This window comes from Lissotriton helveticus, chromosome 5_1 (genome assembly GCF_964261635.1).
Source record: "Lissotriton helveticus chromosome 5_1, aLisHel1.1, whole genome shotgun sequence".
NCBI classification, from domain to species: domain Eukaryota; kingdom Metazoa; phylum Chordata; class Amphibia; order Caudata; family Salamandridae; genus Lissotriton; species Lissotriton helveticus.
Genome location: NC_136065.1, coordinates 42,639,895 through 42,654,138, shown reverse-complemented (window position 1 = coordinate 42,654,138; position 14,244 = coordinate 42,639,895). Strand labels below are relative to the sequence as shown.

General features: G+C 44.4%; 1 protein-coding gene across 1 annotated transcript in view; it reads left to right on the top strand.

Annotated features, from left to right (window-relative positions):
* The window catches only part of LOC144752372 (butyrophilin-like protein 9), a 401,025-nt gene that overhangs the window by 151,597 nt on the left and 235,184 nt on the right, over positions 1-14,244 (top strand). The window contains exon 5 of the mRNA XM_078640307.1: positions 6,941-6,961. Within this exon, the coding sequence (XP_078496433.1) occupies positions 6,941-6,961 (21 nt within the window). The remainder of the gene's footprint in view (positions 1-6,940; positions 6,962-14,244) is intronic.

Genomic DNA, 14,244 nt, shown 5'->3' with positions numbered 1-14,244 from the left:
TGGAAATGCTTGATGTTGGGGTACTTGGAGCCCGAAGATCTTGGAGGAAGGAGGCCAAAAATCCTCTGCAATTACAAGTCAATGCGGTGTACAGGGGTACAATTCCTGCGGCTCTGACGAGGTATACTGGCCTCCAAATTGGTGAGAGGACAGGGCGGGCATTTAGGGATGTGAAGAGCTATGACCCATGTTGCTGAGCCTTTTGGAGTCCGTAGGAGCACATGATCAGAAGACCAGTCAGCTTAGTTGCGGTCCCTTCAAGGGAGATTACTTCAGGTGTCTTGCATTTCCACAGGTCCTGGATGGGTTTCCTGTATGAAGCACAGGCACATACGTTGCAGCAGACAAGCAGGGAAAAGAGATCAGGAGCAGCAGGCGTCGTCCCGGTTGCAACCTTGATGCCCAGAGCAAAGTCTAGCAAAGTTCGGAATGCCCACACAGTCGAAGTTTAAGTGGTGCCTGTAATGTATTGTGTCCCACGACAAATCTCGGGACCCACCCACAGGTAAGCCATTAAATACCCTAATGAAAGGGTTGGATCGATACAGAGGTCCTCCCCTAAGGATGGGCTGGACAAGGGGGAGGATACTCCCCTGTAATTTGTCCAGTGTCATGCCAGAGCGAGAGCCAATGGCTCCCTGAACTGGTTTGAGCTGGACTATGCATTGAGGGCATCAAATGTGCCCTGCAAGCAGACTATGTGGCGCTGGCAAACGCTACCACCCTGCCTCAATACACTAAATCCTATCTGGGAGAAATACCTTGAGGTCTTCTAGACTGAGTTGCAGTCTGTGTCTTGGGAGAGGAATTTGGCGCCAATGGGGATTCAGATCAAGGAACAAACTTGTGTTTGGACCCACCTTGCTCTTTCGCTGCTCTGCAGATCCACCATCTTTAAGATGGTCTCTTTACCTCGGTTATTATACGAGCTTCAAAAGTATCCCTACTTGATCTCGCAAGCTGATTCACACAGCTCAATGCTCCCCTTTGCCACTTTCTTTGGGGGGGGTCTTCCCGGGTTGCCTTGAGGACCTGTTTCCAGTTAACCTACTGTGGCGGATGGCAACGCCGGACATTGAAGCCTGTTATGCAGCCTCACACTTACTTATCTTAAATGATTGGTAATATGGAGATAGGTCGGAGCCCGCGTATACCGTTGAATGCTGGTACTCAGCCACTACATTCTGTCTTGTATGCGGGCGTGGTCCAGAGGGCTCCGCCCCCGCCGACTGCCAAGGTTTTTGGCTTCTGGCGGCGTACCCTTCGGCAACTGGGTTGGTGGGGTAGAGTAACGAAGGAGGCCCCCCTTTGGGGCAACGGCCACCTGCTGCTACTGACTGGTCTTCCTGGCTTTTTTGGGAAGGGATAGATTAGGTATCTCTACTATTGGGGATGTTTTTCATGGGCAGACGCTGAAATCCTTTCAGAAGTTGCAACAAGAATACGTGATGCCTAGATCGTAGTTCCATAAATACTTGCAGTTCTGTCACGCCTTTGCACCTTACTTAGCATTACAGGAGTCCATCCCTGAATTTAGCCCCATTGAGGCTAAGATATGTATGGGGGACCTGGGGGAACACAAGATTGCGAAAATCTATCGCATAATAGTTACCAATAGCCACACAACACTGCCCCACACAAGGGAGGCTTGGCAGATATATCTGGGCCCACTAGCTGACGAAGATTGGACCAAGGTGCTGGAGTCCCTGCGTGGTGCTGCCATTGCAGCGTGCCTGAGATACATACATGTTAAATACATGAACAGAGTGTACTACACTACGCACCGGCTGTGGTGGGCGGGACTTATCACCTCCCCGCTCTGTTTGAGGTGCGGGCGATTGACTGCACTTTTTTTTCACACCGGTGGTCTTGTACATCCCTTTAGAAATTTTGGTATGGTGTTCTTTCCTGTTTAAGGTACAGGAACGACCTCACTGGGACGTTAAAGAAAGCCCTCACTCACCACCTAGTGATGACATGCTTCATCATCGGGCTCCAGCAAAGAGACAGAGTGTCTCTTTGGTGTGCTACAACGCCAGATCTACTGCGGAGCGGGATAATGAGTTCAGGACATGTTGTGCAAAGATAAACTAATGAGTGGTGAGGGTATTAAAATAGTCAGTAGTGTATCAAAAAGTAATTTTTATTCTATGATCACTAAAGACAGTATTTAAAATTTTATGTGTATGGAAGCAGTCCACATTAAGTTGAGTGGTAGATTCCTATGTATCAGTCGACATGTTTCTTGCCATAGAAACGGTGTAATTTTACCCGACAATTCTTCAGGACTATAAGTGTTCTATACCCTGGCGGTATGGACGCGCTAAGGCCCACCCTTACCTAGGGGCGTGAAAGTGAAAATGAACAAAAAAGTGAAAAAGTGCAAGAAATTAGGAAGAATAAATGTCTTCCTAATAACTCCTGGTTTAGGAGGCTTCAACTTTGTGGTTTCTGCACTTTTCTTGTATTTAAATAAATCACCATGGGTCTCAGGAGGGGGGTGGGAGCGTATTCGGCACACCGCCCTTGACGCTCGGCACCCTCAGTCTACCTGTATCGCCCTCGCACTGGACCCTGAGGTGACACTCTGTCTCTTTGGTGGAGCCCGATGATGAAGCATGTCATCACTAGGTGGTGAGTGAGGGCTTTCTTTAACGTCCCAGTGAGGTCGTTCCTGTACCTTAAGTTTGTTGCTCCCTACTGTGGTCAAGCCTACTCCTTAAGACACTCTTATTTTGTTTATTGATGAATAACCGGGGAATAAGAGTGTCATACTACTCTCCCTACCTCTCTTCTTGTTGAAGTGTTCTTTCCTGTTTGTCATGGGTACTGGGGTGTGATGTCCCTAATACAGCCAGATTGTCCCTCCCGCATATCAGGTATGAAATAGGGGGAAATATATAGAAACAGCATTTGATGCTACTGGGGTCACAATTGCAAAGTGTGCTATTGCGAAACAATGTAAAACACCCCCCACCTTCTTTAGGGGTCTGGAAAAAGGGCTTGGGTATCTGCATGAGGCATGAGGTACCTGTCTTCGCTGCCTGGGGCTGTCCACGGAAACATCCCAAGATATGGAAGAGATGGGCAGGATTTACCTGGAGCCTATTTCTGACTCACTGGTGGAATGATTTGAATTTACAGATAATTGTGATGTAGATTCTTTGGTATTAGACGGATTTTCGCTTAGCGCGAATATCTCCAAAAGTTGGTAATAGGAGATAGAGATGTTAGCGACTGTTTCCAGTCGCTAACATCTTGGCACGCCCACTTTGCATGTCATTAGTGATAAATTTCACTGACATGCAAAGCGGAGCCCAAGATGGTCGCTATCTCCTACTAGCTGTCGCTAACTGGTGTTAGCGACAGCTAGGTAATAGGGAGATCACTTTATCTCCGCTTTCTTGGCTTTTAAAGCCAAAAAAGCGGAGATTAACCCCCTTGATAATATGCCCCATAATGTTTTAAACCCTTCTTGCTAGATACTCTGACTCTGAAATATTGTCTAGAAATACAATAACAGTTTAGGAAATGAGAAGAACTGAATTTTAAAAATGGGTTATGAGAGCTAGAAGAATACAAAAACAAATTTTCTCTTTTCTTGCTCAACATCATAATAAAAGTAAAGGGCACCAATTGTATTTTGTTTACCTCTCCAGCCTTTACATCATTGCTATGAATTGCTCTACAACTTTCTTGTGAAAACCTCCAAACCAGCCTTTTTCCCTGTCTGTCTTAGAAATGCATGCCTTATGGACAGTTACTTTTAATTAACAAACTTTACCTTTTGGCGATGTTTATTTAAATTCTAAAATTCTCATGAGCAGGTTAAATAAATTAATTACCTGAAGAATTAGGATGTTGTTTTCAATTAGGAACAGTAGCCACCCACCAGTGATGCCCAGGCCATTGTAATCGAAGAGTTATGAGGCTTTTATGCCACATATCAACCCAATGAATTAGGAGATGCATAGAGAGTGTTGTAAGTACTTAATTCTTCAGATGTCTGCACCGAAAGGATAATAACCAACATTGAGCATTGATGGCCATTGCAGAGTTGTCAATGACTCGTCCAGTAATTAAAAATACACAAGGATAGTCGTACATTGCTTTGTGTGTGTGCTGTATGGAGACATAGAACTTATATCTAGAAGTAACAATCTGTCAGCAGTGCCAAAGCTCAAGCTCTGTAATGTTCGAATCATCAAATTACAACTTTATCTATAGGACTGTAAACATGCGCAGTGTGAGAACCCATCATGACAAACAAGTAGAACATACACTCTTCTAAGATGCAAGGAATGAGTTTGGCCAAGCACAGCCCAAGAGGTAAAGATTACTGCTCCAGAATCCCTTTCCAACTTTGAAAACTCTACAGGCATCCTGCAGTGATAGCTAATAGATCCATCAGGAGCTGCCCAGTGGCTTAAAGTTGTTGGAGGATGTATCATGAACACTATGACAATTCACGCTCAGAATTTTCTATTTTAAATCATTTTGTCCTTTCAGGCTCTAGGAATTCATGTTTTGGGCATTTTCGAATCGTTGCTATTTATTTTATAGAATGTGTGATGTTATAAAGCTTTTTAGGAATACTAGAAATGTCAGCACCGTATGTACCTGCTATCTAGGAATGTTTATGAATGTTAACTATATTATATCTCTATGATAAATAAGTTGGCACATTTTCTGCCATTCTTCTCTGTTCAATTCATCAATCAATCAATCAATCAGATCATTTGTATTCCGCACTACTCACCCGGCGGGTCTCAAGGCGCTTTGGGAGGGGGGGTCCGCTACTGCTCGAACAGCCAGGTCTTGAGCTGCTTCCTGAAAGTGAGGTGGTCTTGGGTCAGGCGGAGGTGGGTCGGGAGGGAGTTCCAGGTCTTGTCGGCCAGGTAGGAGAAGGACCTTCCTCCTGTTGTGGCTCTTCGGATGCGGGGGACGGCGGCGAGGGCGTGGCTGGTTGATCGGAGCTGGCGTGTGGGAGCGTAGAAGTTGAGGCAGCTGTTGAGGTATCTCGGGCCTTGGTTGTGTAGGGCTTTGTGTGCGTGGGTGAGGAGCCGGAAGGAGATTCTCTTCTTGACCGGGAGCCAGTACAGGTCTCTCAGGTGTCCGGAGATGTGGCTGTGTCGTGGGATGTCGCTGAGGCATTCTGGATTCGCTGGAGTCTCTTCTGGACCTTGGCGGTGGTTCTGGCGTAGAGGGCATTGCCGTAGTCCAGTCGGCTGGTGACGAGGGCCTGGGTGACCGTCTTCCTGGTCTCGGTGGGGATCCACCAGAAGATGTCACGTAGCATGCGCAGGATATTGAAGCAGGACGAGGAGACGGCGTTGACTTGTCTGGTCATGGAGAGGGAGGAGTCCAGGATGAAGCCCAGGTTGCTGCGTGGTCTGTCGGTTTGGGTGCGGTGCCCAGGGCGGGGGGCCACCAGGAGTCGTCCCAGGCGGAGGGCGAGGAGCCCAGGATGAGGACTTCCGTCTTGTCTGAGTTCATGCTCTAATATCTTAAAATCCTGTAATTGCTTACAAAATAAAAAGTAGGATAAGATAACAATTGCAAGTAGTATACAATAGAATATCAGATATCAGATCATATATAGAGAGAGCCTTACAGGCATAGCTATAGAGGCAAATGTTAATCTCCTGTGTAGCTCAATCCTCAGTTGGAGACGACCCAGGGGGGAAATACATTACAGCTGGTCAGAGTTCATGTTCCATTCTCCTACATGCTTCTTATTCATTACAGGAACTAGCTAACTTGCTATTTTATAAATGAATTATAAGCATGTTGGGTGAATCAGCCTAGAATCTCAAGCACAAGTTACTATTTACTGCTTAAGCAAAGACAGTATAAATCTTAATAAAGCATAAGGCAGTTAGGATGATGAAGGCACAATAAAAATATTACAATTTTTCTTGCTGTTGTTCGCTGACCATGAATTGCATCGTTGTGTTTCTTTTGATAGTCTGTTTTAGTACCATTTATATTTTTTGTTCTAGGTTAGTAGTTTATTAAAAAAATATTTGACAATATACTTCCTTCTTAGCGGCTTTGAATGTGATATTCAAAAATGAATAAGGTGTTAGAATTCCCCTGTGTCCCTGACCTCATCTTGTGGTATTTATTATTTCCCGAAAGTACTTATTATGACGAATTGCTCAGTGTTTTAAATATGAATTGCAGTCCAAAGGGACTTCTAATTCATGCTGGCACTTTGACTGAGTTCTTGCACCTGGAGGTGAGACATGAGAAGGACGTGACTGTATGGCAGTGGAGAGGCCATGGTGAATGCTGCATCTCCGTAGACTGAGTGACATTTGTAATGATTTAGCCCTCACATACCTCTAGGATGGTATAATTTGAAACCCTAATCTGGCTTCTTCCTTTGTGTATTGCATAATGCTGCTGTGTTTATTAGCTGACTTGATGCCAAGTATTTCAGGATTTACATTTCAATCCAACTTTAAGTATAGCATTTCCTTCCTGCTCAAGTCAGCTCAAAAGCATCTTATAATGCCCAGATATATCAAACTTTTCCACTGGTTTTGCTTCATGCAATTGATGAAAAGCATCAACATTATTTTTCCATTATTTATTTCCTGTTAATATGAAAGTACTTTTTATGCACCAATGCAAAGTTTTTACACAGCTGAAGAGTTGGCCACACAGTTGTTTATCATGTAATGTTCCAAATGCAGATTCAATTGTTCTGTTTAATTCAAATTGTCAAATGATGATTGTGTTGTGACATTTTCATCCTCATCATTTTTAACATTGTACTTATATTTTTGTGAATTGCTTGAATTTAGAGCATTACACTCTAGCACAGTTGTCAAAATATTCAAACGTGGAACATCTCTTGAATGGTTGCCTTTAAAAATTGGCAACAGTCTGTATTGAATCTCCACAAGTAATGCATTTGTCGTTGCTATTTCAGACACTCTCCAGGTGGAAAAAGGTATGTGAAATCGCATTAAAACAAGGGTAAGGGCAAGCACAAATCCAGTCAAGGTAGAGTACTTCTGTTACACATCTTGTCTGAAGATTTTTACTTCCTGTCTTGCATCATTTGCTTTTCATGATGTTGGGAATTATATTGTGCTCTACAGAGGGGCTATGTTCTAGACTATGTCTCATTTATACTACGACAGAAGTGCACTACACAGTAAGAAAGCCAATTCCAAATACACACAGCTGTAGAAAACACCAAAATTGTCACCAAGTGATTTCACTGCAATTAGACACTTCTACTCCATTTTCAAAATCTCTGGAAATGCTCATTATGAAATTCATAATCTATTATAGGCTATCTGAGCCGACATATCAAAAGAATGAATTTCCAAACAATTATTTGGTTTTAAACAAAATAGTTTTGAGGATTGATAGATTTTGGGTGAATCAGCCTAGAATCTCAGGCACAATTTATGATTTACTGCTTAAGCAAAGATAGTATAAATCTCAATAAAGCATAAAGCAGTTAGGATGATAAAGACACAATAAAAATGTTAGACTTTCTCTTGCTGTTTTCGATGTGCATAAGTTGCATCTTTGTATTTATTTTTAGATTCTGTTTTAGTACCATTCATATTTTATGATCTAGATTAGAAGTTTATCTATACTAAAATAATAAAGAGAGAGCCCAAACATTTGAGGCGGGTAATCTCAGGAAAAACAGCACCAATCACAACTCCCAATACAGCGTTGGAAAAGGCAGTTGCAGCAGAAGGACATAGGCTATGCAGACGCCCACCATATACATTTAAAAGGTAAAAGAACCGTGCCAGCAAAGTAGTCCCTTGTGGGCGTGTCTGCGTTGTGCTGTGGTCGGGTGCTGGGGGCGTGACAAACGCTGAGGGCATGTGGTACGTTCCACCCTTCATGCCAAGTCTCATATCGTGTGCTGTGGGCTTGTGCTGGGGGCGTGGGCATGTGCGGGGCGCAGGATTACGGAAAAAAAGCAAGCGTTGTGCCCAATATTTCATTGTTTTTTTCTTCCCAGGTTCTGTACATTCCAGCTCCGGGTGTCCACCCTGCTCCCATTAAATACCCCTGCACCCCATAATCATAACCCACCCGTACTCCTTAAAATACCCCAACACCCTTAAACACTAACCCATCTTAACCCTATTAATATACCCTGTACCTCAAAACCCAAACCTATCGCTAAACCCTAAAAATACCCCTGTACCCCAAAAACCAAACCTAGCCCTGAACCCTATAAATACCCCTGTACCTCAAAACTCAAACCTTGCCCTGAACCCTAAAAATACCCCTGTACCCCAAAACCCAAACCTACCCCTGAACCCTAAAATACCCCTGTACCCCAAAACCCAAACCTAGCCCTGAACCCTTAAAATACCCCTGTACCCCAAAACCCAAACCTACCCCTGAACCACAAAAATACCCCTGTACCTCAAAACACAAACTTTGCCCTGAACCATAAAAATAACACTGTACCGGAAAAAAAACTACCCTTGAACCCTAAAATACCCCTGCACCCCGAAACCCAAATCTTGCCCTGAACCCTAAAAATACCCCTGTACCCCAAAACCCAAACCTACCCATGAACCCTAAAATACCCCTGTACTCCAAAACTCAAACCTAGCCCTGAACCCTAAAAATACCCCTGTACCCCAAAACACATACCTATCCCTAAACCCTAAAACTACCCCTGTACTCCATAACCCAAAACTATATCCGAACCCTTAAAATACCCAAACACCCCAAAACATATACCTCCGTAGCCCAAAACATATACCCCTATACCCATACTTACCTTATCTAAACATTTTAACAAAACATGTTTTTACCATTCATACATTTACAAAGAATTTCGTTGTAAATGTATGCGTGTTAAAAGCATATAAAATGTAATGCTATGTGTTATAATGGCATTGCGGAGTCATGGTACTTTCGTTATGAAAGTATGTGGAGTGATGGTATGCGGAAAGAAAGTTGCGGAATATTGTGTGTTTACCCTCCCCCGGTAAGTACATTGGTGGCACGGCGACCCACATCTCCAGCAACATACTCATATTTTTTCACCACCGATTTGAAAAATGCACAGGTCTCTCTCATTGATGGCCAGCACTGACATACACTTTTAGACACACCTCCCGCAACAAGTTCTAGAATTGCGAACTTTAGAGCTGGGGAGCTACGTTCGAATCTCGGCATCAGCTCAACGTCCTGTGATTCCAGGCAAATCGCTTTGTCTCCCCGTGCCTACCACAAATGAATGTGTTCTTCTGTAATGTAAATTGTGCTCATGCCATGTTGTCGAGTTCGCGCTATATAATATTGCAAGGAAAATTAAAGTAGGGAAACTCGAGTTCACATACTACTGAACACGCAGTCTTATCTGCATCAGCAGTGTACTGTGAATCAGAGCGTTTCACAGGCCTGTCACAGATAAGAAATGCTATGAAAACGAAATCCTACAAAACAACATACTACTGGCCGGCAGCAATTCATGCTGGCACTTTGACTGAGTTCTTGTACCTGGAGGTGAGACATGAGAAGGATGTGACTTTATGGCAGAGAAGAGGCCATGGAGAATGCTGCATCTCTGGAGACTGAGTGACATATGTAAGGATTTGGCCCTCACATACCTCTAGGATGGTATAATTTGAAACCCTAATCTGGCTTCTTCCTTTGGGTATTGCATAATGCTGCTGTTTTTCTTAGCTGACTTGATGGCAAGTATTTTAGGATTTACATTTCAATCCAACTTTAAGTATAGCACTTCCTTCATGCTCAAGTCAGCTCAATAGCATCTTATGCCCAGATTTATCAAACTTTTTGTTAGAAACGGGACCCCCGGCCGGCCAATGCTCACGCCAAGGTCAGTCAGGGATCGCCATTTCTAAGTCAGGGCAAGGGAGTTACACACCAAGATAACCCCTGCTCACCCTCTAGGTAACGTGACGCGAGCAGCAAGGCTAATCTCGGAGGAGATGTGTAAAGCGTTTGCGCGCGCACCCCAGCGACAACTCCCTAGGCCCACCACAAAGGAAGCTCCACACAAGGTTATATCAAAAATAGCCTTTGTATTATAATAATAAAAACACATTAGATAAGACACACACTTTACAATGTGCCAACAGGCATGGGCAAGATTTACAAGGGATTATGTACAGGACAGGGCCACCTGGACCACTGTCAGGGGTATGCACTTTTTAGAAATAATACTTATAGGTATAACACTTAGCACATAAACATATGATGACTGTAGCACAAAAATAGTATATGTAGCACACAACCAGGACTTCCTGGTAAAGGGTAAATACCTCCTACGCAACCCTAAACACTGTAGGAAAATCACGCAGGGAACTAGGACCTTATCATCAGGACCTATGGAAGGAAAACCATCACCTAAGCAAGTCACTTTTAGCAAAGGTAATTACATAAACAATCCTCTAAGCAGGTCACTTTTAGAAAAGGGGATAAAACATAAAGAACATGGCACATGAGGTATTAAAACACATTCAGAGGTGCAGGTAGAACATTTGCGCAGGAATCAAATAAGCAGTAAATCATAAATTGCGCAGGGTGCATGTAGCACAATACTAGAACTGTCCCCCAGGCCAACTGGCCTCGCAAGGGTTGAAATGCCCTGAGTCTCAATGTCAGGGAGGCTGCGCAGGCAGCACAGAACACAAGCCTAAACGTAGCAACTGTCCACTAAGTGCTGGACAGTTGTAAATACAGATGGGCAACGTTGGAGCCTCTGGGGCTCAAGAACACAATGGGGCAAAACACAGAGTGGGAGCCACGGGGCTCTGACCACACTCGTGTCCCCGAAGAGCCTCTCTGGGCTCGCAAAGAAAATAGGCACTAAAGAGCTTCAGTGCTCTAAACAATAATGAAATGCCCACAGAGCCTCTCTGGACTCTTAAAGTAACTGGGGCCCAAGAGCCTTTCAGGGCTCGAAGAATAATGGCGCCTTGAAGAGCCTCTGAGGCTTTAAACAACAACTGTCCCTCAAGAGCCCCTCTCAGGGCTCTACAAACAACTGCGGGCGTGAGGAGCCTCGGGGCTCTAAAACGGGAATGCCTGGAGCCTCTCAGGCTCGTAAATACTACTGCCCAAGTACCGTAGGAGCCCTGCTCGGGCTCGACACAAAGATATGCCTCTCGAGCCTCTTGGCTCCAACAAAGAAATGCCGCAGACGTTGGAGCGGCCCTCTGTCAACTGGGGCTGCTCGAAGGATCAGGAGAACCCGCCCCCGCACTCGCCGGGGCTTCACTGGTGCTGCGGGGGGCGGGGAAACACTGCTGGCTCACCTCTTTGGCTCCTCTCCTCACGGGAGCCTCGGGGACACGGCCGGCTGCTTCTCTCTTCGCTGCTCAGCTGCGGGGGCGGGACTTCCGGTTCGCCTCTCCCGGGCCGCGTTGCAATTGGCCGGTCGGCCCAGCACTTCCGGGTCGCACTAGGCAGCGGCCCGGCAACAGTTGTCGGTGCCCCTGGGCTGCGGCGGTGATCACGGGCAACGTCGGGTGGGCACCGGCTTCCAATTAAAATATAAAGCGAGGTGGGCACTCGCTCGAGCAGGCAAAGCGCTAGTAAGCGCTCGGGGGTAGAATCATCAGCGCGCCCAGCGCTATAATCAAAATAAAGCGCTCCTAGCGCTGGGGACAAGGATAGAGCGCTTCCAGGCTCTCCAAGCAAAAAGTCAAGCTCCAGCAGGGTCTGGAGGCAGGCAGGGGGGCAAGGCTGGGCCCAGAGCCAGCTCACTGGGTCTCCAGGCAGGGAGACAGTCCAAGTGGCGGTCCTCCTGGCCCCAGCAGCAGCAACAGCCCCCTCTGGCAGGATCAGAAAAGAGAACAATTTCTGTGGGGACACAGCCCCATTTTTATACAGAGAAATCCTTTGTTTGGAGGTGCAGGGTGGGGGAAACCAGTTGCAGCTGGTTTGGGAGTACCCTTGATGGCCCAACCACCCATTTCTTTCACTGGGGAGGCTAGGGTCGTTAGACACACCACAGGGGGGTGGAGCCAGCATTGTGTGGGGAAAAACCCAGCCCATCCAGGACCCAGGTGCACTCCTACCACACATCACTCATGCTGATCTCACACTCACCACCGGGCAGACCCATCCAGACTTCCTGGATCCTGGCATGCCAGCCAGCTCCAGCCAATCATGCTCCAGCACCCTCACTGCACATATACATCAATGTCCAGAAGTAGCACTTCCCTTCTAGACACACACAAGCCGCACATACCATCGCGCAGCATTCATTCTCACGAGTTCACACATACCAAACTCGATGTGAATAAAGTAGCGAAGGCCCAAGGATTTCAAGGCTTTAGACAACACTTGAATAAGTGTGGTTAGTTAGTGGATGGAAACACACTCGAAGCTCTGGACCTCTTGGGCTTCAGGGTTAGGGAAACAATTTTAAGAAGTTGTGGGTGTGATTTCCATATAAGATAGGTTTAATTTGCCAGGATTAATATCCGTTTTTTCCAGCTTGTGATATGAAGGACAGAGACATTTCTGTTTGCAGCAAAGTTTCTTTATTTTAATTCATGCGACAAGGACAGCCGACACGTGTTTCGCCCCCTCTTGGCGATTTGCGCCGGGGCTTTCTCAAGGCTGTTGAGGAGGAATAAGAGAAAGTTTTAAAATAATAAGGTCTAAGAGCAGTTGACCCCAAGAGAGAACCAGAAAAAACACCAAGTGTGTGGAAGTGCTTAGATTAATTCTTTGATACCAAAACACCTAAAGAAACGGAAACTGTGTCTAGTGAATAATAGTGCCTGAGTACAGTGCAGTGATCAAAAGAATTCCGAAGAAACACAAAACAGATTTCAGGAAGAAACAGCGTGGATGAGTTTATGGTATTAATTTACAAGTAGACAGCAGGGTTTAAATGAACATAAACGGAGGTGTGACTGTTCGGTTAGTCAGTCAAAAGAGTCCCAAAATTTTAAAGCAAAGAAGGATGAAGAAGAAGCGAGCAGCAATGTGATCAAAAAAATCCAATCATAATACCTAAATGGATTAATTCACGTCGAGAATTCTTGTTTCAAGAAATTTACATTCTCCGTAATATAAAAATATAATTCTTCAATAAAAAGACATTTCCTGTTAATTAAAACAGAACAGTTCATAAGTGCCATTATGTTGACATCCAATCATATATATACAACATATTAAATTGGACATTGCATCATTCAGATTCACACTATGTGAAGTCAGAGTCTTAAAAAGAGACAGATTTCACAGCCGAGATGCCCAGGTTCATGCTATTAATACATAAAGTTTCTCTAACCCATTGACAATAATGCCTAGCAATTGTATTTTGTACTTTTGTCACGGAAATCTAAACATCCAAAACATCATGTGTCAGCACTAACAGTTACTTTAAACATATTGGTCTTCCTATTATCTTACATTTGGATTGGGGCATTTTATATTACAAAAACCTATGTTTACCTCCTTTCTGCAGTATCTAGCTCAATGTATTCAGAACAGCCCCCGAAAAAATTTAAATAGTCTACATATCTTTAGTTATACGTCATTCCTTCATATATTTTATACATTTTACACATTTCTTTGCGCATCTTTTGACATATTTGCAGCTGTATATGCTCATGATTACCTAGCAGCTGGGCTTGTGTCGCATAGTAATATTGATGTGGGACCGAGGGGATATACCAAACTCGAGCCTGCACTCCCCACACATCAGGAACTGACATGGACACCCACATTCCCCATGCATTCCTATGGGAGGGCAGGCCAGCCATACTACACGCACGCACTTTCACTCTGGGACACAAGGAAAAAGTGCGCCAAGACCCAAAAATCACTAACACTGGGTCACAAATAAAAGCAAAAAGATTAGGGGTGAACCTGCCCTAAGGCCCAAGTCCAACACTTTTCCACTGTTTTTGCTTCATGAAAATGATGCAAAGCATCAAAATTATATTTCCGTTATTTATTCCTGTTAATATGAAGATAATTTTTAGGCACCAATACAAAGTTTTTACACAGCTGAAGAGTTGGTCACACAGTTGTTTTTCATTTAATGTTCCAAATGCAGATTCAATTGTTCTGTTTAATTCAAATTGTCAGATGATGATTGTGTTGTGACATTTTCAACCTCATAATTAATAACATTGTTCTTATATTTTTGTGAATTGCTTGAATTTAGAGCATTGCACTCTAGCACAGTTGGAATAACATTTAAACGTGAAACATCTCTTGAATGGTTGCCTTTGAAATTTGGCAACAGTC